Source organism: Tachysurus fulvidraco, chromosome 25 (genome assembly GCF_022655615.1).
Source record: "Tachysurus fulvidraco isolate hzauxx_2018 chromosome 25, HZAU_PFXX_2.0, whole genome shotgun sequence".
In the NCBI taxonomy this organism is placed as follows: domain Eukaryota; kingdom Metazoa; phylum Chordata; class Actinopteri; order Siluriformes; family Bagridae; genus Tachysurus; species Tachysurus fulvidraco.
Genome location: NC_062542.1, coordinates 7486897 through 7514334, shown reverse-complemented (window position 1 = coordinate 7514334; position 27438 = coordinate 7486897). Strand labels below are relative to the sequence as shown.

The window sequence follows — 27438 nt, the reverse complement described above, 5'->3', positions numbered from 1 at the left end:
TCCAAACCATCTCAATCTATCCTCTCTGACCTTGTCCCCAAAACAGCCAACCTGAGTTGTCCCTCTGATGTGCTCGTTCCTAATCCTGTCCATCCTCGTCACTCCTAAAGAGAACCTCAACATCCTCATTTCTGCTACCTCCATCTCTGCCTCGTGTCTTTTCCTCACTGCTACAGTCTCTAACCCCATACAGCATAGTTGGTCTCAGTACTGTCTTGTACACCTTTCCTTTGATTCTTGCTGGCACTTTTCTGTCACACAATACTCCTGACACTTTTCTCCATCCACTCCAACCCGCCTGCATGCGCCCCTTCACCTATTTTCCACTGTTCTACTACCCTCCCTCTCATTCATACACATGTATTCTGTCTTACCATGTTTAAAATTGGCACTTTTTATGCCGGATTCCCTTCCTGATGCAACCCTCTCTATTTATCCGGGCTTGGGAGCGGCACAAAAGTCACTGGCTCGCAACCCCTGTGGTTAGAATCAAGGAAGGCATGTTATTCTTTGTACCAAATACAGTAAAAAAGTATGAAGAAAAAAGAAAAAATGTGTTGTCAGTCAACAAAGAAAAATATTTAATCATTTATTGAACATTAATAGACGGCATCTCAGGTGTCAGCATGTTATAACAGTCCATGCGTTTTCTGCCATGACAGAAGTTTCAGGATAGAGAGATTTGTGGTTTCCAGTGTTTTATTAACACATATCATTCATAACTAAATTGAAAACTGTAGTTCCTGTCAAATTGCTGTTGTTTGAAAGGAATAAAACATGAGGATGTGCTGTTTTTAGGAAAATAATCAGCTTTGGGGTAGTAACAGAAGCTCCTGTCTTGCATTTGCCCACATTATACCACTCTGTCTTTAATAGTAGGTCCCATTATGTTTAATTTCTTAATTTCTTTCATTTCAAATATAGCAAATTCAAAGCTAAAACAGAGAAGCTGTCATTTTTGTAAAAGCTGCAAATGTGATTAGGAGGCTAATCTAAAACTAACACAAGAGGTCAATGCTAGGTAACATTTACATATGACATGTTGCTTGTACCAAATTAACAACTACTGTTTAACACAGTTTTCAGTATTTATGTTCTTCCTTCCTTGAATTAAACTCATTCAAAGGGAGAAAGAATACAAGCACAGCAAACGAATGCAAGAATTACTTGTTTTTAAGAAATGCCATGTGCTTTCTAGCATTTGGAAAATAAACTATAGCAGTTTTTAATTCATAATTCAAGTTCATAATTAAAACTGTGAATTTTTGTTTCACCTCAGTTACTCTAGAAACATCCAGTTTACTAGCAAGCACGTGAAAGGAAATGCAAATATCAGCATCCCAATTACTCAAAGTGCAATGGAGTAGGCTAATAGTATAAACAATGTTATGTACATGGAGATTTGTCCTTTTAAATTAGCCATAGTTTCTCCGGGGGTTTGTTTCACAACTGATTTAATGTCACCTTTAATGTCAACTTGCATGACACCTCATTAATAATGAGAATAAAAACAAGTCAGGACCAACACTGACACCGTCCTGGCCACATCCATGGAGTAGTAATTCAGGAAGGTTCTTGCTGACAGCAGTCGTGCTGATATGCTACAGAAGCCTTCATGACCCAAGTAAGATTTTTAATAGATGTCGATTGAAGAAATCTTACAAACGTTTGTAGAAGTATAGTCCTACTGGAAAGACAAGTATGTTGTGTGAAAGAATGTACAGTATCTGCTAGCTTAATGAACATATCTGATGCTTCGGCTCAAGTGCCTCTGACAAGAAATACCATCAACGGGCACTAAAAATATTTATGTCCATAAAGCAGACAGTAGTGTTTCAATTCATACAACCATGTCATGTTGTCCAGTCTTAAAGAAGATATATTATAAATATATATACATAATAATCCAAAAAAAAATCAGGAATAAATTTCTTGAACCTCTTGAAAGATTAGCAGATGTCTGACTTTCTCAGCCACACTTTACCATTCTGTGGAAAGTCATGAATTCATATTCATGACTCGCTTAACCGTATTGTGCAGATTGTTTCTACGTGCACATAAAAATTATTATAGTAATAACTATTTGCAATTTATTGACCAGTCAAAATTTCATTTTTAATTTAATTTATTCCTTCATTTTTTATTTAATCAGTCCCCTCTCAATTAAAACAAAACAAAAGAATTAAAAACAACCAAAAACATGGATCCACATGGATCGTACTGATTACATTTTAATGATGTAATGTGGGTGAAATAAGCTTACTGCATGGAAGCAGTCTATATAAAACATTTTCAATCATTTCTTCCACACAAGGTGTAACCTCAATGCAATGATCCTCAAGAACAAGTTAAATTAATAATAATAAACACTGTAGGACTTGTCTGCCATGCTGCTCTCTGCTCATTACAAACCCAGTCACTGTAATGGCTCTTTACTAACAGTTGTAGGAGACTTATGAGCCCTAAATGAGAGAACGACTAGGACACTGCAAGTGTACTGTGTAGAATGGGTGAATATTTTCCAAATGCATTAAAAAAATATTTACACAGAGACATACAGTCAAAAGGGTCTTCTAAATTTCCTTATTGATGGCATGGTGGCAAAGTGGGTATTGCTTCTCCAATCACAGCTCCAGTGTCCCCAGTCAGCTTGGAGTTTGGGTGTCTTCTGGGTTTCAGTGCCAGTAAGTGAACTGGTTGCTAAATTGCCACTAAGTGTGTGACTGGGTTTATGCATGGCAGCCTGTAATGTGCCAGGAATAAATTACAAAGGCAACACTAAAGGTCATTTTTTATTTATTTAAGTATTTTATTATTATTATTATTATTATTATTATTATTATTATTATTATTATTATTATTATTATTATTATTATTGCTTGTATTAGTAATAGTAGTCATAGTAGTATGTCTTCCATTAGGTTGTGTTGATTGCAATATTGTAATACTGTAATATGTACATCTGTGCCATTGCTCATCTAATTTAACCTTTACACTCTGCTCTTATTATATAATGTGAAAAAAAATAGAGAGAGAGAGAGAGAGAGAGAGAGAGAGAGAGAGAGAGAGAGAGAGAGCATGAAGTTCATAGTATGTACACGACCCCATTTGACGTCATGAGCTCGCTGAATGTCCACATGCCCTGCAGAAAATAACCCCATCGTCAGAAGACACTGTGTTTAACCAGAGCAGACCGGTAGAGCGCGAGCCAGACCTCCCAGTGCGCGCGCGCGCGAGCTCATTCACTCATTCAGACATTACACTCGCACCGACTGAGACTCAGTATGGTGAAAAAGAGCAGGAGCCCTGTGACATACTCTAAAATGAAGGGGATCATATCATACTTTGCTGGTAGGTTAAACAATCCGTATTTTTTTATTTTTATATCAAATTTTTTTTTGACTTTTTTTTTTACTTCAACTTTAACCACTTATGAATTTTATTTATTCATTTATTTACCTTTTTTGTACTTCAACTTTAACCACTTATGAATTTTATTTATTCATTTATGTACCTTTTTCGTACTTCAACTTTAACCACTTATGAATTTTATTTATTTACCTACTTATTTATTTATTTACTTTTTTTTACTTCAACTTTAACCACTTATCAACTTTTAACTTATTTGTTTGTTTGTTTGTTTGTTTGTTGTCTTTTAAGCTCAATTTTTTAAAATTTCTTACTTAAATTCTTAATCATATTTCATCATATTTATAGCTTTAATCAGAGAGAGAAAACATGGTTCGACTGACCTGCTACAGAAGATTGGGACCCGAATTACAGGCTATCAGAAGTAAGATTTATTTTAATATTCATTATTATTATGTAATGTCACTACTATCATTTTACTATTTAATATCATGATCCAATAGAGGCTCCTTAGATCAGGAGATCAGACTCCTTAGTTTTAAAGAACATGACCTGGGGTTCAGTCCCAAATGCTCCCTACAAGTGAACTACATAGCAAGTGAAGTACCAGTCTGTGTAGTGACCAGTATGGGTTTGAGTGTGTTGCTGCTTACTGATTGCTACAGATTGTATTATGAGGGTATGACCTAGGCTGACTTTCATGTGGCTGTCAAGTTCCTAACTCTTATACTGTACACCCTGTTCTAAGTCTAATAACCGATAGAGGGACATTTCAGTTTTAATTCATACAAAGAAAGTTGCTGTACTATGCCAGAGGTATATGGAGATTTAAAAATGTATTTGTTTTTGTGTATTAAATTTGAAGGCTTTAAATATGATATGCTGGGTAATTCTTAAAACAATGACATTAACTACACCAGTTGAAGTACAGTATAATGTCTTGTGGCATGCTGGTTGACTGTTTGACTCTTGACTTGGTTTGCACTAATGTTAGGTTTCCATCTCCCTCAGCAGTACGGATTCGGAGTGGTTTCTGAGACCAGAAGCCAATTTATCTGATGAGTCTGCAGCAGCTGCAGTAAGTGAGACACACAGGATCCCTTCAGCTCTCTTTACTGTTAAGACGTATCACATTTGACTTGCAGTTGACGTAGACAGGGACATATGAGGTTCAATGTTACATATAAGGGTCATTAGATGTATAGTATTGCAGAAATGTAGTTGGAAATGAACTGGTTGAAATCTTAAATGGAGTCACTACTCCCTATACAATGCACAACTTAATGTCTTACGTTTGAAATCATCCTCATCTACGCTTACTGTTCTGTTCTACAATAGCAGTGCTTCCGCAGTACAGAACAGGAGCTGCAAATATCTCAGTAAGTAGGTTATATATTGTGTTTCTGTGCATGAAGGACATACAGTATATAAGTTACTTGTAGTATCAAAAATACACCCATTTAAATGTATTTCTATGGGTGCAGGGTTTCGGCAGCAGATTTTGACTACTTGAAGGTGATTGGAATAGGCAGTTTTGGCAAGGTAAAAACATGATTCGAGTTCCATCACAATAAATTAAACATTGTCTTATTTTTAATAATATAATACGTCAAAAACACTTGTTTGGTAGATTTGAACAGTTTTTCCTTTATCAATGTCTAGGTTCTTTTAGCAAAATATAAGAAGAACAATGGATACTATGCAGTCAAAGTTTTACAGAAGCACATCATCCTGAAGAAAGAAGCGGTGAGTTTCACTGTGCATGTCTTTCACTTTCACGAGTGCTGGTGATGTTTTGTGTGTATTTTGACTCTGTTGTTAATAACAGGAAGGAAACATTATGTGTGAGCGTAACGTGCTAGCGAAAACTCTGAATCATCCGTTCTTGGTGCGGCTTCACTTCAGCTTTCAGACCAAAGAGAGGCTTTGTCTAGTGTTGGACTACGCAAGTGGTGGAGAGGTATGGGACACACTTACGGTTTATGATTTAATGATTGTATTTAACGAAACCAAGTGATAGCAGGCTTTATTATGATGCTGATGTATACTGTGTATTCACGTTCACAGCTCTTCTACCACCTCCAAAAAGAACGTGTGTTCAAGGAGCCCAGAGCAAGATTTTACGCTGCAGAAATGGCCAGTGCATTAGGATACTTACATTCCCTGCATATTATCTACAGGTAAACACATACATCTTTTAATTACATTAATTGCTTCAGTTTTTCTGCAGACCAGCAGACATTCCTTACAGTGTTTAAATCTTCACATTGTCCTGTCATTGGACTGTATTCAGAGTTGAGGCTTTAGCTTAAAGCAGACTAATAGAATGTGCTGGATCAAGTGCTTATTTATAAGATGAATTTATAAACCAGATTTGCAGTGTTTAATGAGGGAATTAGGACGTAGTATGTAGCAATTTATGGTCAATATAAAAGATTATTAGATTTATTTCAATACTTGTCATATTCTTATTCATATATCAGAATATTGAGGTTTTATTTTTAAATTGCATCTTGCTTTACTATTACTTATATATTTGTTTGCTTTTTTTCTTCAGTATGAATTTTCTATCCCTGATTTTATCAGGTTTTAAGAAAGGCACTTTCGATGTGGTGGTCTAATCACTGTAGAAAAAAAAAGAAAAAGAAACAAATGTTTCTTTGCATAATCTGTATAGAGTGCAGATAAAATCTATTTATCTAAAATCTATTGTTTTTATATGGCACTTTTATCAAAGGACATTGTCTTAAAGCAGCTTTAAAGTATTATAGAAATTCAGAATAAAAATGACAAAGTTTAATATTTAAATTTATTTTTAAGCACATGCTTAGACTATATCTGGATATGCACAAATTTCCTTTCACAAATATTAATGGAACTTTTGGACATAATTTCCCAACTCTGAATATGGGCCTTTGTGAGGACAGTTGGTCTGCCATAAACCTTGTGATACCATAACAAATACAAACAGTTACATACATGCTGAGCACTTAAGTGTGATGTGCATATAAGCAAATCTATTCAATAGATGTTCATACACTCACAATGAGTTCCTATACCTGTCCTTGCATGCTAAAGGGACCTGAAGCCAGAGAACATCTTGCTCGACTCTGAAGGCCACGTGGTCCTAACAGATTTTGGCTTGTGTAAAGAGGGCATAGTGGGACGTGCAACCACCAAAACCTTTTGTGGAACTCCTGAATACTTGGCACCTGAGGTTCTCCAGCAGCAGGAGTATGACCGTACTGTGGACTGGTGGGGGCTTGGAGCTGTTCTGCATGAAATGCTTTATGGTCTGGTGAGTTCTAAAAACACAGCAAGTGCTTAAACCAAATGCTGTGCAGAAAATGAGATGCATGATCTGTACATTAAAAACACATTTGTCTACAGAGAAACACGCTAATGGACTCTCTCTCTCTCACACATTAGCCACCCTTCTACAGTGCAGACCACATAAAGATGTTAGGCAATATAATTTATCAACCACTGGTCCTAAAGGCTGGAGTTTCGAAGGCTGGAAGAGATTTTCTCAAAAGCTTACTCAATAAAGACAGATCTAAGAGACTTGGTGCTAAACATGACATGGTAGATTTTCACAAACAGTAGTAACAATAATAGCTAGACATTTATTCATTGGCTAAATAACACTCTATTCGTATCTCCTTTAGGACGAGCTGAAGCGGCATTCGTTCTTTTCCTCTATTCAATGGGATGACCTTGTGGCAAAGAAAATCCCACCTCCCTTCGTTCCCTCACTGGTGAGTCCAGATAAAATGGTTTTGTCTATGTACTTCTGAATGTGTTCGAAACAAATAGAAGTCAATTATAAAATACATTTGAGACCAGTCTGTTAAATCTGTTCATTTCTCTGAATCATTTTCAGTCTGGCCCTGATGACTTGACAAACATTAACCCTGCATTCACAAGACTTCCTGTCCCAGAGTTTCTGGGTGTGTGTGAGGAGGCTGGGCTGACCTTCCCTGGCTTCAGCTATGTGAATGCAAACATCTCATTGATGTCCACGTAGGTGTTCAGACGTGTGATCAACGAAGTCAAATCGAGTCTGCGTCCTGGAAAACTGACCACGATTATACCTCACAGAGTGGATATGGATGTTTACCTTCAAGATTTCTTCTTCTAACTTTTGTTTTGTTTTTATTTTCAATTTTCGTATTGATTATTTTCTGGTTGCCATTTGGACCACTGCATTGCTGCTGCGCTGAGACTATCAGTCCTGAAATCAGTGAATCAACTGTGTTAATTTATTTACATTTTTTATATTTTCATATTTGATTTTGTATTTAATTTTGGATGATTATGTGTAGTATCTTTAATGTATTCACAGATTTGTACATAAATTCTGCAGTTATTTGTTGCATCAATTAATTAATTTATTGATTTATATATTTATTTTTAATATCCTAATGTTGTTTCTTTGGCAACTATAACACAATTGGTAAATTTAATTGTGTAAATTAAGTAAAATTGTGTAAATTATGTAAAACTAAAAAAAAAAAAGTGTTCCTTGTTGCTATTAAGGTTCTTGGAAAAAAAAAATGACCTTCCTCTGAGCTTGTTTATGTTTCTTCATGGGCAACCTTATAATTAAAGACAACTATCACTTTATTGCACAGATAGGAAGTATCAATATGGTGGTCAAGTTGCGTCATGATGTTGTGTGTAAAAAAAAACAATCATTATTAGTCATCCTAGACATATTAAAGAGAAAAAAAAAGAAAAAAAAATTTGTATAACGTTTTACTCTTAGCTCCCTTTTGTTTTTCTGGTCAAGGTTTGTTCCCTAGGGCATATGGTGGTGGCCGAAAAACAAATATAAGAAAGGAAAAATTAGGCTGTGACTAATTCCTCATCCGTCCTATTGTAAGTGAAGGAAAGGCCCTTTGTGGGGTCTTAATGTAGGCAGCCTTTACTGCTCAGACAGGATATTGATGTGACAAGCTCAGTTTGCCACTGTTCCCATTGTATGAAATATGATTGCAAATCTGATTATTTGCTATAAATAAGATCTCAGCAGATGCATTTTATTTTAAAAATCTAAGTATTTTAAATGGTCTTATCTGTTGCTCCTCCAACAAGTAAGGATGAGGGTGATTCTAGCCTTGTGCTAAAGAACTGCATTTCTATTCAAACATGCAGAGATTTTATTGCTGTAAGTCGCCAGTTGTTCAACTGTGAAGCTGCCATAGTAATAACATTTATCAGTGGGTGGTGCAACTAGCAGTCCACTTGACAACAAATCAGTTTTCTTGATGATAAGATGAAACATTTTGGAGGGAGAGTGTTTATATATACGAGATAAAGGAGGAGCAGTGTGCACACTACAGTCTTCACAAACATTGGTAGTGACTGCACTATGTTGATCCATGTTTGCATAAGCTTTCTCAGCTTTGTCATGTCGCCGGACGTGGCCGCAGCTTGTCGTCAACTGTCGCTGTCCCTCATGTCATCACTGAAATTTATTCTCTCAAGTCACTTTGTCACTGAGTCATTGTATGTTTAAATGTAGCACGAGCTCAAAGAAGATGATTGGAGGATTTTTTTATCTGGTATCAGACTCCACAACACGTAATGCTGTGCGCTGTAAATGATTATTTACTCATTCAGCTTCAGTAAATGATTTATCTAGATATTGCAGTGGCTATAAAGCAGGTATACACCATAGGATTGCCTAACCATTACAGGGCATTACAAGCACACATACAAACAAATATTTAAACACTCCTTCACACCTAAAAGCAATCTACTATAGCTAATCTAACTACTGGCATGTGTTGAAGGAAACAGTTCTAAAAATCCACTGTAGTTCATCCTCAACAACCTCAACATCCTAAATAATGCAAAGGTAAATGTTATGGACATGCTTTGAACAGGCAGTTGATGTAATAAAACACCTACAATGGGCACATGAGCATTAGAACTGGTCTGAAGAATTACATAAAAATAATGTCGTTTAGCCATACTACAAAAATTGCTCAGGAATGGTTTAACAATATAAAGAGTCCAAGGTATAGACTTGACCTCCAAATTCTGTTTTTAGCAACGCTTGGTTGAATTTTCTCAGTTTTGTAGTCCTGGACTACAGAAGAAGCACAAATACTTATCACAAATTCAGGGTATTAAATCTTTTTATAAGTAACAGACTTTGGTTCATATGAGCTTGTCTCATTTCAGCAAAACATTTAAATGGCATCATGCAATCTATAAACAAAGACTTGAATGTACAGGAATAACATTTGTGTGCTTGGGTCTCCATCTAGTGGTGGTATTCACGAACTGCAGCTGCCAAGCGCCATTAAAGCCTCAAACCTGACAGGAAAAAAAATGCATTAACTCTCACATAAACGTTATAAAGTAAATTCTACGACTTAAACACCCAAATAACGGCGTGTGCTTTGACTGCATGTTAGATATTAGTGTGCAGATCTGATCAGGGACAGAATATAGAAGAGCACGTGATAGAAACAGGAAACCAAAATCACTGGTGTTCCCACTTGCATGATGCTTTCGCTTTGCACAGGTATAAACCGAGCAGTGCACAAGCCCAGGTTTAAAGCTTGTTGTTTATAGCACAGACCACAACAAAACACAATAAAAAGTTAGACACACGTGGAGATCAAGTGAAGCTGAATCTGGGTGTTTTATAGCGCGTGCGGTCATCAGATCGCGTAAACAAAAAGAACCCAAACAAACACAGAGTCCACGTTTATCAAGAGCAAGAGTAATAATTTGTATTGTACTAAAACTTCGTGTCCTACAGAGATCACGCGCGTTATCAGTTTTTAAACCCATCGATCGTGTTGAAGTTTATCGAGCCCCGAAGTTGGCGAGAGGCGATACCTTGCGCATGCGCAGTACGTTCTAACCATCCTGCTCAAAATAAGAGTTAAAAGAGAAACGAGGTGAGTTGCAGTTTTTCTTAAAAAATACCGTCGTAACGCACGGATTAATAACAGAAACAGTCACACCAGCGCCGAGGGAAACGTCTGTTTAACAGGTTGCCTGGAACATAACTCTTTCCAACGACGTTTTTTTAAACGATAAAGATTAAAAATCGAAGTGATAAGTTTGTGTGGAAGAAATTAAACGGCTGGGTTTTTTTTTTCTTGCACCTTTTCTGTTACCTCAGAACTCGATTAAACCACCCGAGTGAGTTGTTTTAAACCCCAAACCTGAACCTAAAAAGTGTTTATTTCTCGTATCGTCCGCTTGCTAGCGTTTACTAGCGTCAGTTAGCCGGCTGTGCGGTTTGAATTTACCTCAGAGGGGTTTAGACGGTTGATGCTAACCGTGTTAGCTTAACGACATTCCGTGACAAGGGGAAAGTAAGGAGTTTGTCAGACCTGAGAAAAACATTTATTTACAACAGAACAAGTTGTACTCTCGACCTTCGTACGGCGTTTAAAGGTCGTGCTGGATTACTTATAGATGAAACAACTCGGATAATTTCAGTAGTTTTAACCGTCTCGGCCGCCCTTTGCTATAATCTCCGCCATTTTGTTTCAGGCGAATGCTAATCATGGGCGCTCGCGCATTGCACTTTATTTATGGATGGAATAAAATTCTTTATTCGACTCTTTAGACTCGAGAAACAAACATCTCGAACAAGTCTGACGGTCGCGTAAGGACGCGTTGTCACTAAACCTACAGCTTCACGGAGACGGATTTGATTTAAAATGAGCGACGGGGTCGTGAACGTTATTATTACAGCGTTACACGCGTTTATACGGATGTTTACGCAAACAAACGTCTAGTTTTCTGTTAGGAAACATGACAGTCTGTGATTTCCTCTTTTATTAAAGCTACACAACTATGTAGACGTTTCCGAATCGTGATTTTCTACGAGATTATTTTAAAACAACGTAAAGCTGAACTTGTTCCTCTAACTTTTATTTTACTCCGTTTTTTCAGTTTTGGGTGGCCTGGACGACACGGTGACGTCGGGAAGAGTTTGTTTTCACGCGTGTTTCTGGATAAATCGCGTTGTAAACAAGTATAAATCCGTGTTTTATCCGTATTTAAGTGCTTGGTGCAGTCAAAGCCGCCGGTGAGTCGCCCTCTTGTGGACGAGCGCGGTACAGCAGGCGACGCGCAGATTATTTCGTAAGCGAGTTGCGGGCGTTTTGGTGGATTTGTCTGATTTAGGAGAACAAGATCTTGTGCACGTTGTTGAGACTGTACGATCCATAGATGATCTGTCACTTCGTAAAGTGTAGAGAATGTAACCAGGGTCGTACAGAGCGATGCGTTTTAGGCCGGTAATATTATTTTTACATTGTTTACTGTCCAGTTTCACACATGAGGATAAGGAGGCTGGTTCTTAAGGTTTCTTCGTGTCATCTCAGGGAGTTTTTCCTTGCTCATTGGGGATGGGGATAGATACATAGTATTTAAAATAAATATTAATTATATTAATAAATAGTGTATATATTTATATAAATATTGTTTACATTTATTTTAGACCTTAATTGTATTTTTATTTATTTATATTTATCCTTATTTTCTTTTTCTTACTATTATAATACTATTTCCATATTTCTGTAAAGCTGCTTTGAGACAATGGGGAAATTGTTAAACGCTATCGTTAAACGCTGATCTAGTTGTAAAAACGGTGAAAGATAAACAGAAAGTTAAACGATATGTGCTCCTTATTAGCTCAAAGTTTTGGATTGCTGTTCTGTCTCACTATAGTCTCTCTCTCTCTGTCTCACTATCTCAATAGCCTCTCTCTCTCTCTCTCTCTCTCTCTCTCTCTCTCTCTCTCTATAGCCTCTCTCGCTCTCCCTCCTCCCTCTCTCTCTCTCTCTCTCTCTCTCTCTCTCTCTCTCTCTCTCTCTCTCTCTCTCTCTCTCACACACAAACACACACTATAGCCTCTCTCTCTCTCTCTCTCTCTCACACACAAGCTATAGCTTCTCTCTCTCTCTCTCTCTCACTATAGCCTTTCTCTCTCTCTGTTTCACTATAGCCTGCCTCTCATTCTCTCTCTCTCTCTCTCTCTCTGTCTCACTATAGCCTCTCTCTATACTTTCGCTATTTCTCTCACTATAGCCTCTCTTGCGCCCCATCCCTCTCTCTCTAGCCTGTCGCACTATAGCACCCTCTCTCCCTCTCTCTCACTGTAGCCTCTCTTTCTGTCTCACTGTAGCCTCTCTGTATCAATATAGCCTCTCTGTCTCACTATTGCCTCTCTCGCTCTCTCACTATAGCCTCTCACCCCCCCTCACTATAGCCTTTCTCTCTCTGCATCTCTCTCTGTGTCTCACTATAGCCTCTCTCTTTGTCTCACTATAGCACCTCTCTCTCTCTCTCACACACACACACACACACTCTCTCACTCACTATAGTTTCTCTCACTCACTCTCTCTCACTATACCCTCTCCCTCTCTCTTGCACTCTCTCATGTTTCTCTCTCTCTCTCTCTCTCTCTCTCTCTCTCTCTCTCTCTCTCACTATAGCCTCTCTCTCTCTGTCTCACTATAGCCTCTCTCTTTTTTTTTTTTCTCTTTTAGTTTAATCTTTCTTGTCTGTTTTTCTGTCTCAGGGGAAAATGACTGACACACCTGCCAGCAATAGCTCAGCTTCAGGAGCAGAATTTGACATGATGGCAGCTCTTGATTGGAAGGATGGCATCGCTACTTTACCTGGCAGTAATATCAGGGTACATATCCCCAGTGACCCAGCCTATGGATGCACTAATTCCATTATTTATTTTATTTTTTATTTTCAGTACAATACAAATATCAGGGATGTGACATACCTGCAGTAACTCAGCTAAACACTTAACTTTTGCAAAATGTCAAAGATGGCAGCATGCTTAATAAAATAATAACTGAAATCTGAATATATCAAATTTGACCTGGTATTGACACAGGAATCAAATCGCTTCACTTTAGATACATTTGACAATTACAGGGAATGATTGCGTAGTACTTTATTAAGCATTTAATTTTTAATGGAGACAGTCTCTTGTATGAGGATTCACTGTATGATAATGATGAATTTTATGGTTAAAATTATGGATGCAAACCTTAGAGAAATAAATCACAGGTAACATATAAGCTCTGTCCAAATTCTGATGAGAGGAAAACAGAAAACAAATGGATTACATTGCTAATACAGAGAATTTGTATAACCAGGCTTAAAATGTCCAGAAACTGTTAAAATGTTCAAACTTTACAACAGAAAAGGACAGATTTTTATTGCTGCTTTATAAACTATTTTTCTCAAAGCATGCAAGAAGTTTTTTCACTGATATGGCCTTTTATTTTGTCATTCTGTTGCCATATGTTCTCCATGACCTTTTATTTCATTTCAAGAAATTTCTGTATAATATGGTGATGTCTCAATACAGTATGTGATCAATACATGATAGACATTGATATGTCTGTTCCATATTTGGTCAATTAAAACATCTAGCAAAATAAAAGTAAAGTACGTTTAGAATAATAGTATGACCTTTAGACCCATTCAGATCATTAGCAATATGTTGCATAAAAACTGTGGATTAGAAAGAAGCAAAATTAAACATGGAAAAAAAACAAACGTCTGGAGAAGCTTTCTATTCTCGAGTTTCATATCAGCTGTAACAGTGTATTGTTCAATATGTCTGTGCACGGAACAATGCATTCAACAGACTGCGTTATAAGCTAAGCTGTTTTTAAATAAAATGCTTATCTTACATGAGGTAAAATAAACATTTACATTTTATCAGAGTTTGTCAACATTCTTGCTAAAAGTGTCTTTTTTTTTATTTTATTTTTTTTATGTAGAATCGATGTACATGGTCTTTAAAAAGATAGTTCTCCTAGCCAGCTCTCAGAACACTTTAACCCTGACTGCAGGCATATTTCACAACAACAAAGACTATGTGAAAGTATAGCAAGTATTTTTATTTATTTATTTATTTTTCAGTTCCGTATGACAGAATTCGGGACACTTGAGATTGTAACGGATCCAGAGCCTAAAGACAAAGAAGAGGAATCTTCATGTCCACAGTCGGAGCCTGCAACCTCTAACGGCTCGTCAGAGCCACCCAATCATTCAAAGCAGTCAGAAGCATCAACAATACGTACATATGATGGGGGTGAGTATACACATGGGAAGTCACATACAGTCAGCGTCTGTATAACCTATAGAAAATCTTTTATACAAATCTTTGCATGCTTTTACACTGTAGAATTCATTTGAAATAGTGGTTTATCCTTTTCTTTTTTCTTTTTAAACCCATTTCTTCTTTAGCAGCTCCATCTGGACTGCAGACACAGTCAGGTAGCTCGGGCACAACAAGCAGCAGCAGAGAGGATCGCTCCAATGTGGAGATGGTCAGCTGCAAGTCCTGTGGCCAGTCTGGTTCCCGGGAGTCTTTTCTCCAGGGTAAATTCTGCAGTTCTGGCTGTGTACAGCCAAGCAGTGGAAGGTAAGCACAATTGCAAATGTGAGACAATCACTTGTAGGCAGAGCGCATATTATTCAGATGGACTGTGTTGTTGGTTCATATGATATCTACTTTGAACAGGTGCACCTTGAAATTCTGTTTAGAGTTCAGTTTTAGATGACCGATAAGCTTACAGCTAAACTTGGGGGTCAGAGAAGGATTTTGAAGTTTATATCCAATTGCATGTGAGCTTCACCATAATTAACAGGTTGGGGTTATATGGAGATTTAAGAGAAGCTCTTAGCCAGTGAATGGCACAAGCCATATATTGTCTAAAAGTTTGGTTTTTACATCATTATAAATGAATCAATAACCATTTCTAGTATTTGTTACATTGCAGTGGTAAATGACCAAAGATAAAATGTGGATTAAAATCTGCAACTTTTTGCTCATTAGCAGCACAACAGTGGTGTGTATGTGTGTATGCATATATACACTTCACCTGTCAGAATGTAGAATTGTCACTAAATGGAAAATTTTTTATCTATCTGTCTGTCTGGAATAGGTAATGTTGATCTGTCAGCAAAATAACATGGTGTGAAAAAAGACCCTATTTACTGTACAGTACCTTTTTGTAAAATATAACATCCAGAAATGCCTTTAGCGTTTTGGTAGCTTATAAATTACAACAGAGTGGCCTCACTAGAGGGCAGTAACATTTCTGAAATAATGTGATTGTCTTACAACCTGGACGCCAAGAAACATTATCCACATTCCTGCAGTGAGAGAGAGAGTGTTTGTGTGTGTGTGTGTGTGTGTGCGCGCGCGCGCGCGTTTGTGTGTTGGGCTGTGAAGGTCAACTCCAGGTGATACAGGAGAAGGTGAGCGTTTAGGTAAACGAATTCGTAAGAAGAAGAAGATGTTCATGGAGTCTGAGGATGATGAGGAGGACAATATTGAGGAAGAGGAGGTAATGTGCATTCACACATTAACATGTGCTCACACAGACCTCATTATGTGTTTGTAGCAGTACTGTGGCTAATAATCTATTCTTTGCTTTATAGGAGAAGTTTAGAGTCTCAAAAGGCAGAAAAGCAGCCAAACTTGCCAGATTGGGTAACTGTCCATCATGCATGCAAGAGTCAAATCAGAATGTGTTGTAGAGCTCTTTGTTTGCGTGCCTTAGTGTTAATCTTAATACAAATTGTTTTGGTTTTACAGTCAATTACATCCAGGACAGAACAAAAACGATTCTGATGAGTCATTTGTTATGAATATTGTATGTGTTATAAAATGCTCTGTAAAGTGATTGTCCCTTCAATGTTTACAATACACTAAAACCTGGTTAGCAGCAAACGTGGTTTGTTTGTGCATTTGTGTCTGTGTCCTCACACACAGATTGTGGTTATGTGACAGGCACGTTTTAGTGACTTGATTTTACAAACTTGGGGCTGTTGAGTCTGAGAATGTTTTCTTACTTTTGACAGCTTGAAAATTTATATTCCGTTCGTTTCTTATCTATACAACTTTGGAGTAAGAGAGAATTTTTGCCAAGTATAATATATTGTTTTGGAAAATAATCCATTTTATACTCTACAGGTATAGGCAGCAAGAAATCCACTACAGCTGATAAAAAGGATTGTCCCTAAACTCGTCACTGTTCACCATATTTAGCTTGGTTGCAAACTTACTATCAAATTTGTTTAAATTCTTTACTTTCAGCCACTGTTGGCTGTTCTGTTAATCAGGCCATTGATTAAACATGTAGTCACTGATGTCCTGTTTTAGAAGGAAGATTATAAAATCAAAACTGCCTGTTTTGTAACCTGTGGGAATTTTTTTTTTTTTTTTTTTTTTTTTTTTTTTTTAAAGAGTTTAAACTGAAAAATTTCATGAAGATTTTCCTAATAAAATGACAAAATATGATTACCTCTAATGTATGGTCTTGTACTATCGCCGTAGTAACAGCTGCTCCTGTGAAGAAGAAGGCTTGGAGCTGGCCTGCCTTCCTAGAGGAAGAGAAATCTGTGGCTGCCCCGTTAAAATTATTTAAAGAGGTAGGATTTTTTAATTATGAGTACAGTTAAAATATTTTCAAACTGTCTACTTGATAAACTTCCTATCCAAGATGGTTTGTTGAAGTGCTGGTTTGTGTGATTTGCAGCACCAGGCTTTTCCGCAGAGCAGGAATGCATTTAAGGTTGGAATGAAGCTGGAGGGCCTGGACCCCTGCCATCCTGCTTTCTTCTGTGTGCTCACCGTGGCAGAGGTATAGCACATGATCAACAGTCACTGCATATGTTGGGAGCATTTGAATGTGGTTGTTTAAATTAAGACATAGAGTCTGTGAAAAGCTTACATGCAAACTCCTTTATTGCTGTGCATATCATCCTTAGAATAGGGAGCAAGTAAATTATACTATTGTAAATTTTATAGTGTGTATATCTTTGAAACAAAAACTGCAGCTCTTCCCCTTAAAGTACCTGCTGTTTACTGTAAAAACAAGCACGTGTACAAACACACACACGTACTATAGTTTCTGCCTTAGACAAGTGATTTGTGACAAGAGCATATAAAATCAACATGATTGCAATCAGTCACCTGGAATTTAATACACGCTGTCTGATGTTATTAATCCAGTGACTCAAATTACAGAAAGCAAATAACAAAATGGTTCAAAAGGGAGATTCATGTCTTGGAATGGAGGAAAGTCAGAGTCGAAATCTTAATCCAAATGTGATGCTGTGTTTCAACCTGAAGAGGGGGCAGTTTACAGGGAAACATTTTAAACCTTACTGTGGAACGCTCGTTTGGACAAAAATGTGTTAGTCACAAATGCAGCCCATATCACAGACTATACTAGAAACCTGATTATCTGTTTGATAGTTTCACTCCTCGCATCCCAACAAAGGAAAATCAAACTTAAATGGCTTTGAATGATTACTGGGACATTAGACATGTTTTTTCTCTAACTGCATTTTCTGAGAGTAACATCAGCTACTGTGGTTACTTCTACAAGAAACGATTTGCCGCAGGTAAAATAGTTCACAGGAAATTCTTGAGTTTTTTTTTTTAAGCCGATAAAGCAGCAAAACTAATGGCGAAGGATTTGTGCAGGATAACTGAAGTTTCTATTTTCACACAATGACGTCAGAAATGTGCATGAGAAACTTCAAAGGAACAAATGCATTGTTGTATTTCCTGAGAAGCTTGTATTGTTGAATCTAAACACTTGCTTATGTGAAAAAGTGAAATTATTTTGTTGGCAAAAATCACGTTTCATTTAAGTGGTTATTCCCTAAAGAGGCTGTGATTGTGTTTTCTTCATCTCAGGTACAGGGTTACAGAATAAGACTTCATTTTGATGGTTATCCAGAGTGCTATGACTTCTGGGTGAATGCTGATTCATGGGATGTGAAACCACCAGGCTGGTGTGAGAAGATGGGCCTCAAGCTGCTGCTGCCCAAAGGTCCTTAATAAATTAGGCAATGGCCCAAAGAGAGATTAACATTAGTCTGTCACTGAAATGGCTGAAAAGAGGAAATAATGCTCTTGACCTCTTTTTTTCTTTATCTTAAAGCAAATCTTTTTCAAATAATTGTACATTTGTGCAGTGTTTTGGAATAAGTCTTCTATTTAGTTGGTAAATAAGATGTAAATATAAACAGTTGTGATTAGAGGATAATGTTCTCAATATGTGATGAGTTCATCCTTTTCAAAGCACAAGCATTTCTTAAAAGCATCTAATGCAAAAATTCTTTTTAATTTCAATGTTGTATATTTGTCCTTGTAGGTTGCAGAGATGGAGAATTTAATTGGAGCACTTATGTAAAGAATTGTAGAGGCCAACTGGCACCAAAACATTGCTTTAAAAGTCTTAATACCGTAAGTTGCTCCCTACCACACGCTCCTCCTGACATACGTAGCATTTACTTGTGGGGGTGGTTTGCATATTATAACAATTGTCTACTGGCATCTTGCAGTCAGTGACCCCCTCAGGCTTTCGTGCTGGGATGAAGCTAGAGGCTGTCGACAGGAAAAACCCATCGCTCATCTGTGTAGCTACAATTTCCGCTGTTGTGGATAACCGTCTTCTCATCCACTTTGATAACTGGGATGATACATATGATTACTGGTAGGCAAAAGTGTGTATTGGTCTGTGTGCTCACCTGTATGTGCACGTACAAACTTAGAAATCTTTTTGTATGGGTTACCAGGTGTGAAGCCAGCAGCCCGTATATCCATCCAGTTGGGTATTGTGAGGAAACAGAGTTAACCCTCACCACACCTGCAGGTAAACAAAATATGTACACATGCGGTCCACTTTATTAGGATCACCTCTACATGTGCACGTTCATGCAGTTTTATTATCAGCCAATCATCTGGCAGCAGTACAGATCACATCAGATACCATAATGAAGAAAAATGTGATGTCACTGACCAGCAATTGCATGGTTGGTTGTAAGAAATGGGCTCGTTTGAGTATTTCAGAAACTGCTAATCTTCACATACAACAGTCTCAAGAGTTTATAAAAAGTTCTGCATTAAACATCCTGTTTAATGATGCCGATGCAGCTTATAGATGACAGACATCAGCTGAGAATGACTAGACTGATCTGAGTTGACAAGAGGTCTGTAGAACTTTAATCACTCTTTTAAACCATGAAAAGCTTTACAGAACACACAATGCACCAAACCTTGATGTGGAGGAGCCACAAATTCAGAAGAAATCGAGACATCTTTCCACTCCTGTCAGCTGGTCACATTCACAGACTGATTGAAACGTGACTAATGAAGATCGGTAAAAGACCAGGTGATCATCAACTGTTCAGTTTTGATGAGTCTGTGCTTGTGTTCTTGTCTGGCAGTAGGGGAATCCAATGTGGCCTTCCACCTCAAGGTTTGATGTTATATGTATGCAGAGATGCTCTTCAACTTACCATATTCATAAGGAGTGTTTAAGTTACTATATCCTTTCTGGCAACTCGATCCAGCTTCCTTGCCACAATCAAAATCACTTAATCACACTATCTTCATTCTGATATCTGATATGAATTTCAAATTATTTGCACGATATTTTCTGCATTGTGCTGCTAATGCATGATTGCCAGTTTAGATAATTGCAGGACTACACAGGTGTTTATAATGAAGTGGTTGGTTTATTTATATATATATATATATATATATATATCATTTTATGGATGCACAACTTTCTAACAATTGTGAATATCTACATTGCTCACACACAGCACGATGTTTAGACTGCGTGCATATTTATAAGTTGGACACCTTTATCAGCTGTTAGACTGACTTTTAACACATTACATATTTAGGGTCAAGTCATTAATACAAATTTGGCTTAATTCCATGTTAGCTAGTGTAGAAACAGCTAAATCTGTAGTTCCTTAATGCCTATTTATGGCTGAAAAAAGTTTTTTTTCATAAAAAACAATATTAGTAAATTCATAAGCAATTCATTGTTAACATGCGTTAATGCAAAGACTAACATTGTGCATTTTACACATATTGATGAGTATAGCATTTTTGGGTTGGTTCTATTTAACTCAAGAATGAAGGTTTAGATGTTTATAAAATTTATAAGGAATTATCATTGTAATCAGCAGATTATTATCAGCAGAACTTATTATATTTTGTAATTGGTCACTTTTATGGAATGGATTAGATTTAGTTGTAGAACATGTAACAGCGTATATCTGATGTGTTTATCAGAGTACAAGCAACCAAACTGTTTCTCATGGGAGAAATACCTGGAAGAGACTGGAACCCAAGCAGCACCTGCTAGAGCCTTCAAACAGGTCAGCATGACTGAGTGTGCTCACCTCAGTGAATGGAGGAACCTCTGATGTTAAAATTCTAATGCTAAAACTTCTACATGTTCTTACTTTTCAGAGACCTCCACATGGCTTTCAGCTGGGGATGAAGTTGGAGGCAGTGGACAAACGCAACCCCATGCTCATCCGTGTTGCCACAATATCAGACACAGAGGACCACAGGGTCAAGGTATACACTCTACACCACATGATAGATCACATGTTACAGTTACTTGATTCCCTGAAATGTCTGGAATAGCTTTGGGAATTGAATCATCACTTAATGTATTCATACACTTTAACATCTGTGTCAGGATGCCAATGAGGCAGTGAATTAACTTGTAAAATAATGTAAACTATTATTTAATGAGCAATAATTATTTTAAGTTCACTATATATTTAAATTGTGCTTTTTAATTTGCCACATTAAATTGTCTAATAAGATTATGAAAATTCTGTTAATGAACGTATTTTTTTTCTCTGTTTATTAGAACACACACAACACACAACTAGTACACAACACACACAAATAGTGACTTTTTTATTTAAACATTGTATACATTTTTTGTGTTTTATTATTTTTCTCAGATTCATTTTGATGGTTGGAGCGATGAATACAATTACTGGATAGATGCTGACAGCCCCGATCTGCATCCTGTCGGATGGTGTCAAAAGACTGGTCATCCTTTGCAGAACCCCAGTTGTAATGCAGTCATCCATTTCATAAATCAAAACATAAGCTGCATAACAATACACATCCTTCTTTTAGCTGTTTAATGCAGCATGTATCATGTGTATATACCTGTATGTGTTTAAGGTTAAGTGCTAATTATATATATATATATGTGTGTGTGTGTGTGTGTGTGATTTATTTATTTATCAGGTTCTAGTGATTCACAGGTCCCTCCAGGACAAGGCTGTCCTACTACAGGATGCAATGGTGTTGGACACATCAAAGGACCTCGCTATGGAACACATTACACGTTAGTTTCCACTCTTTTACCTATGGCATGTTAAAGGTGCCAGGTTTGTTTAATCCTTTTACCTCTTGTTGAAACTCACAATCAACTGGAGTGGACAAAATGAATCCGTGTGTTGCATTGGCCTGTGATTATTGCTCTGTGTTAACAGTATTACCACACAATTCAGGAGTAACGTAGCATTGTAATAATGCCTTTAACAAAGGTAACACATGTATCAGTAATTCAATGTCCTTATATAGTTCTAAATGGTCTTAAAATGATTAAATATTAAATTTAGTGCTTTAAACAGGCCTTACGATTGGAAAGCAAATATCATTAACCATCAAATAATCATTTGTTAGATTTCATATTCATTAAACTAATAATACACAAAAAAATGTTTGTCTCTCTCAGGGCTGTGAGCTGTCCTTACTCTGAGCTGAATCTGAATAAAGAGGGACTGCTGCCTGACAGGCTGAGTGGAGAGAGGCCGGTGACACTGAGTGGACCTTCACGGCACAGGCGCACAGAATCGGTCACGCAGACTCCCTCAGGCACACCCACACCCACACCTACACCCACACCTACACCCACACCCACAGGCAGCAATCCTGAATCCAATGATAACATGGACAACTCCTCACCAGCCAAGTAAGGACATGTATATTCATACAGGAAAGAGTGTAATTTAAAAATGTGCTTGGTTCTATATATAAGTGAAACGTTTCTTTGCAGGACTGCCACTGCAGCGAAGTGCCCTAAACCGAATCAGGTGAAGAATGAAGGAAATGGAAAAGGTAATCCACCACTTTATTCATAATTTCTGTTCATCTGCTCATTTATATAATTATTCAGAGAGCTAAATGTGTCAGCACCACCATGCATAAAAACATTCTGTTGCAGGTAAATTTCCTCTTTCCATTGTTCACTCATTTTAAAGTGTTTGATGTGAACTATAGCTGAAGGTGATGGATAAAAATCTAATTAAAAAAAGTCTAATTAAGTGTAATTATAAATTGTGTAGATCTCTTGAAGCATCTGTTTGGTGTGTTTCTCTCAGTAGACTCCCTGCAGCAGTTCTTGCATGACTCTGTGTTCTGTGGCTGGGAGCCACCCAAATTTCAGCAATGCTGGGAGAAACATGGAAAACTGTTACCCGAAGCACTGGGTCTCAGTGCAAAGACAGTGGCCAAGTGGAACACGGAAGAGGTAAAAATGCAACTGCCAGCTGGATTTCATGTCTGGGCTATTAATTTTATTTATTCATAGTTGCTTAGTGGACACCAGTGGGGGAAAAAACGTCTCGATCACTCATTTGATATGATTAAGGCTGACTTTATAGAACATCGGCATGTCTGGATACTGTAAACTATTGCATAAGCCCACCACTTGCCACGTTACAAACATTGTCTGAGGCGTAATGGTAGAACATTTTTTATTAGGTTGATTAATTACCTTGCAGAATCAAGACCATGCAGGTACACTATCTGGTCACCTAATCATATGTGGGTCTTTCCAAATCTGTTGGCATGAAGCAGGAAACACACAATTGAAAAGCATGTCTTTTATATATATATATATATATATATATATATATATATATATATATATATATATAATTATTACACACACTCACACTGTAGCATTACAATTTACTTCTACTGGTAAATGATACGAGGCCCATAAAGGCCTGGTTTGCTGGTATGTGGTAGCCTACCATTCAGAAGGTTGTGATTTTGATTCCTACGTCCATCAAGCTGCAACTGCTGGGCCCCTGAACAAGGCCCTTAACCCTCAATTGCTCACTTGTATAAAAATAAGATAAAATGTAAGTCGCTCTGGATAAGGGTGTCTGCTAAATGCGGTAAATGTAGGAAGAACTCGTGTCCTGCACGGATCCCTGATTTCAACCTGACTGAACACCTTTGGGGTAAACTGGACCGCAGACAGACAGACAGGATTTCTATCACCTCATTAGATCCTGACCACAGCCACAATTCATTCCAGAAAGAATTAGGTTATTTTAACAGCAAGGGGTGGGGGCTAAATTTGGAATTGGATGTTCAGAAAGAACATTTCAGTGTTATGGTCGGGTGTCTATGAACTGTTGGCCGTATACAATAGTGTATAGAGTCAAGATAAAATTTCTTAACTGAAATTTTGCACACATGAACACATTAGATTAGAAACTTGCCGTATAATAAACATAAATTCATTTGTTTTTCTTGGTCTGTATTAATGCACTACATTAGCTAACTTGCTTGCTGTTTATTATAGTAGCTACCACATTTTAGTCTAATCTATTAGGTTTTCAAGCAACAAAAACACGAGGCTGGCCAACATATTTGTAGCTTATAGTAGCTAGGTGAGCTATCTAATCGCCTATGGTTATTCAGCCCTACTGTTTGCAGGTGAAATTCACTATTGTTTGCTCTTGATATTTTACATGCAAAATATTTTCAGGTTGCAAGTTTTGTGAGAAAGCTACCAGGCTGCAGGGAGCATGCTGCCATTTTCAGGAATGAGGTAAAATAAGATGACTATTCTTTAGTGATTTTACTCTCAGATCTATTACATGTTGTTTTGATTTCTTGGGCAGTTGATATTGATCCATTTTAATGTTTGTCATTCTTCTAGCAAATTGATGGTGAAGCCTTCCTCCTTCTCACCCAGTCAGACATTGTAAAGATCCTAAGTATCAAGCTGGGTCCTGCTCTGAAAATCTATAACTGCATTCTTATGCTGAGGAGTGTAGATGAGGAATAGTATGCATATGCCCAGAACACCTGCCTTAGTGCTTCTGTACTATTCAGCAACTTCAAGGCAATCTTTTTTCCCTTTTTCTTCTTTAAAAAAAAAAAAAAATTCTTTCCCAAATACATGACTCATCTTTGCAGTGGTGATAAGTCCACGTTGTATGTAGTCACTGAGGTTGCCCTATGATGAGCAAGTACTTCAGAAAATTGAACAGACTGGAATTTTATCTGCTTAAAAAAGCAGTTTTCTGTGATTGTCTTGTTCTAGAACTGGGCATCAGAATGTACAGGTTGGGTCTAAATATAAATGTCTTTGGAGGACTATGCTGCTAAACAGGCACAAAATTTATTTTTCTTCTGTTTACTCATGTATTTTTCTTGTATTATCTGTATTTAGTCCCAACTGAAGTCTGCTACTTTATTCAAAAGTTATTTGATAATTTGATTCTTATTAACTTATTGTTAATTGTTTTGTTTTTTGGTATTTTATTTTTATTAACTTTTTGGACTCAAAAGTGCATGGTTTTGAGGCACTGCAATATTAATGCATTATTATTTATGATTTTTATGGCTATTTGTATAAATAATTGGTTTATGAAATGTGAACAAATTACACATTGGTGGACCTTTTACTTGAAATGTACAAAGTAATTTTTAAATTGATGCAAAAAACAGTTTTGTATATGAACCCACATCACATCCACATAGTCAGGATGGGTGTATGTAAGACCCACTAGGAAAGGGATATGCTTGTGGGTGTGTGTGTGTGTTGACGTGGGTGTGTCTGTGTAATCCAGAGAGAAAGAGACTATGTACAGGTTTTACTTTGCATCAGGGATCTATATTAGTTCAGTCAGATCTTAAAATGAATGTCTAATTTGTTGCTGTGTAGTAGTGTCAGAATTGTGCATTGTGAAATCCATTTAAAATGTTGTAAATTGATGTACAGTGAAACTGAAGTGGGTGTATTTTGATCTTTGAGGGTGTGTGTATGTGAGCGAAAGATAAACATAAAGGCAGATTCCATTTGAAATTAAGATAAAATGTCAGCCGTAATTCTTGAGTCTTAACTGATTAAAGAAAATAAGCTCTAAGTTACATCTTAACACCAGGCAGCCTGTCGGCTTCATTTATTTGTGTAATTTTGTTAATTTGCATAAAATAGGTCATTGTATTTTTTTTTTTATTATTAATGTATTACAAATATTTTTTACTCTATCAATTTGGGTATATTTTTCTTTTATGTTCATTTACTCAAGCAGATGCTTAATATAACCAAAGAGCAAGAAAAGCATGTGAACACCTTACCATCACACCCATATGTGGGAGCCACAACTATGAAAACGTTTGTTTTGTTCCAAAGAATGATTATTCTATAGCGTTAAAATTTCCCTTCACTGTAACTCTGGAGATAAATGGCCTAAAACTATTCCAAAAGGATAGTTGCACAAATTAAGCTCAATAAAGAAATGGTCTGCCAACATTTGTGTGGAAGAATTGTGGCATTCACAGAGATTAAATTGGAATGAGTTGGAACATCAAATAGACACAAGACTTTCTTCCAGTATTCCTCTTTACTAATGTTATTGTCATGGAGCCTATGTGGGGGTAATTCTGGATTGGTATGTTCATCATATCTTTAGCCATAAAGTGTAGCTCCAGCAAATCTACCACTGCAGCCATGATGAGGCCAAGTATCCTCTATAGAAGCCAGTAAGTACTTCATGGACTGGTAGAATCTGACTTCCTCAATTAATCTACACTCACACTGATTACCTTTGTGACCGGTTTTGATGCTTTTTTTAATTTCTCTGTGAATAGAGTACTGTAATAAATGCAAGATCTTGTGAATGTCTAACATCAGAATGATGGGCTTCTTATTCAGGACACAATGGAACCAATTTTGCAAATAAAGCAGCCTCATGAGGGAAGAAAAGGCTTCTCGCTATCTCAAAAACACCCTGGGTGCTATGAAATGGACAAGGATGGGACCTGCTCAAGAATCACTGTCTTTCTGAACAAGAAAATAGGTTGAGGAGAACCTTTGGTTTAAACTACAGAGTCTAATCTTTTGTTCACATCTCTTCCAAAGAGTGACATTGATGCATAGGGCTGATTATGTAGGGTTGCTTTGCTCTCATCAAGCATTATTGTAAGTAATTTCATTTATAGCCAGGAGTAAGGTCCTCCCTTACACAGAGCTGCAGTAGATTGGAGGGATTGCTCCAATGCTGCAGTAATACAGTAATAAGAAAGTAAATCATTGACAGTCCCTGCCACATGTAATATCCTAGAGAATTATTCTCAGGTTCTCTATAGAGCATAAGCAGTCAACACTGACTGTGCATTTCTGAACATAGTGTTTGGACTGGTGAAGCAATACAGACATCACCGGCAGGCATCTGGCCTGGCCTGACCTGTTTGTTTAAACACAATCAGGACAGTTAGAGCACAGGCCCTAGTGTTCAAAGATGTATGGGTTATACAAATTCCACTTTAAAACAAAAACCATGTATTATGGCATAATTAATACTGCTGCAACCAGCATTGTGTGAGAAAGCACAATTGGTCCAGTAGGTGGCTTGGCACCATACAAATTTGTTCATATGAGTGGTTGGCACAGCTAAATTTAGAGCCTAGTTTGGAGCATCTTAGACCCATTTCTGGATGTTGCTGAGACCAGATTTGAACATAGTCAAGTGCTAAATGATTGGCAATTTATTGGCTTCTAAGAAGTTTTTCTTTTTTCTTTTTTTTTTAAGAAGTCGAGCATCAGCTCCTGTATCAACTATTTTGCTGCCGATTGGTAGTGGTATGAGCTGTGGCTCTTTGATTAAACCCTGCAGCCTTATCCTCCCTTTGTGGTTAAGTTTAAATACCTCTGCATTAGGTGCTCAGTGCCAAGGCACTAAACCCATTATTGTGCCCAACTATAGCTTTACCAACAGTCTAAAACCTTTGGAATCCTGTCTGAGTCTTGCAGAAAGTTTCTTTGCGCTAAATACTCGGTGTCAGATGTCAACTGTGAAAAAGGAGGGTGGGTTACTGGTGGGAACATTGAGATTAAAGTACTCAGAGGAGGAGGGGGGCTAAGAGGTGTGTTCTGTGATACCTAACAAGGCAAG

At 37.2% G+C, this 27438-nt stretch overlaps 2 protein-coding genes across 11 annotated transcripts; both read left to right on the top strand.

The window, feature by feature from the left end:
* Window positions 1-3158: 3158 nt before the first annotated feature.
* On the top strand, window positions 3159-7489 carry sgk2b (serum/glucocorticoid regulated kinase 2b). 4 transcript variants are annotated; one of them, XM_047808370.1, is made up of 12 exons: window positions 3159-3351; window positions 3718-3793; window positions 4384-4447; window positions 4711-4748; window positions 4854-4911; window positions 5032-5115; window positions 5198-5329; window positions 5437-5549; window positions 6448-6667; window positions 6799-6954; window positions 7038-7127; window positions 7253-7489. In XM_047808370.1, exons 1-12 carry the CDS (start codon window positions 3285-3287, stop codon window positions 7394-7396), a joined length of 1242 nt encoding a protein of 413 aa, XP_047664326.1. In that variant the 5' UTR covers window positions 3159-3284; the 3' UTR covers window positions 7397-7489. The 4 variants fall into 4 exon arrangements, with proteins under 4 accessions (XP_047664326.1, XP_027026458.1, XP_047664325.1 ...); XM_027170657.2 differs by having other exon boundaries at window positions 4708-4748; XM_047808369.1 differs by having other exon boundaries at window positions 4381-4447.
* Window positions 7490-10136: 2647 nt separating this feature from the next.
* On the top strand, window positions 10137-25535 carry l3mbtl1b (L3MBTL histone methyl-lysine binding protein 1b). 7 transcript variants are annotated; one of them, XM_027172304.2, is made up of 21 exons: window positions 10137-10289; window positions 12932-13048; window positions 14302-14473; window positions 14632-14806; window positions 15620-15734; window positions 15829-15880; window positions 16727-16821; window positions 16929-17033; window positions 18098-18233; window positions 18558-18649; window positions 18748-18899; window positions 18982-19058; window positions 20495-20580; window positions 20675-20785; window positions 21184-21298; window positions 21479-21578; window positions 21972-22208; window positions 22293-22354; window positions 22618-22766; window positions 24021-24083; window positions 24195-25535. In XM_027172304.2, the coding sequence occupies exons 2-21, from the start codon at window positions 12938-12940 to the stop codon at window positions 24321-24323; spliced, it is 2334 nt and encodes a 777-aa protein (XP_027028105.2). In that variant the 5' UTR covers window positions 10137-10289; window positions 12932-12937; the 3' UTR covers window positions 24324-25535. The 7 variants fall into 7 exon arrangements, with proteins under 7 accessions (XP_027028105.2, XP_027028113.2, XP_027028078.2 ...); XM_027172312.2 differs by having other exon boundaries at window positions 14629-14806; window positions 22621-22766; XM_027172277.2 differs by having other exon boundaries at window positions 14629-14806.
* The last annotated feature ends 1903 nt before the right edge of the window (window positions 25536-27438 follow it).

Bases quoted from the DNA above. Each gene is read 5' to 3' on its own strand.
- l3mbtl1b (XM_027172277.2), top strand. From the start codon at position 12,938: ATGACTGACACACCTGCCAGCAATAGCTCAGCTTCAGGAGCAGAATTT. The intron at 20,581-20,674 runs GTCAGCATGACT...CTTACTTTTCAG, and splicing joins CTGCTAGAGCCTTCAAACAG to AGACCTCCACATGGCTTTCA. The intron at 21,579-21,971 runs GTTAGTTTCCAC...TGTCTCTCTCAG, and splicing joins CGCTATGGAACACATTACAC to GGCTGTGAGCTGTCCTTACT.
- sgk2b (XM_027170648.2), top strand. From the start codon at position 3,285: ATGGTGAAAAAGAGCAGGAGCCCTGTGACATACTCTAAAATGAAGGGG. The intron at 4,448-4,707 runs GTAAGTGAGACA...GTTCTACAATAG, and splicing joins ATGAGTCTGCAGCAGCTGCA to CAGTGCTTCCGCAGTACAGA. The intron at 4,749-4,853 runs GTAAGTAGGTTA...CTATGGGTGCAG, and splicing joins CAGGAGCTGCAAATATCTCA to GGTTTCGGCAGCAGATTTTG.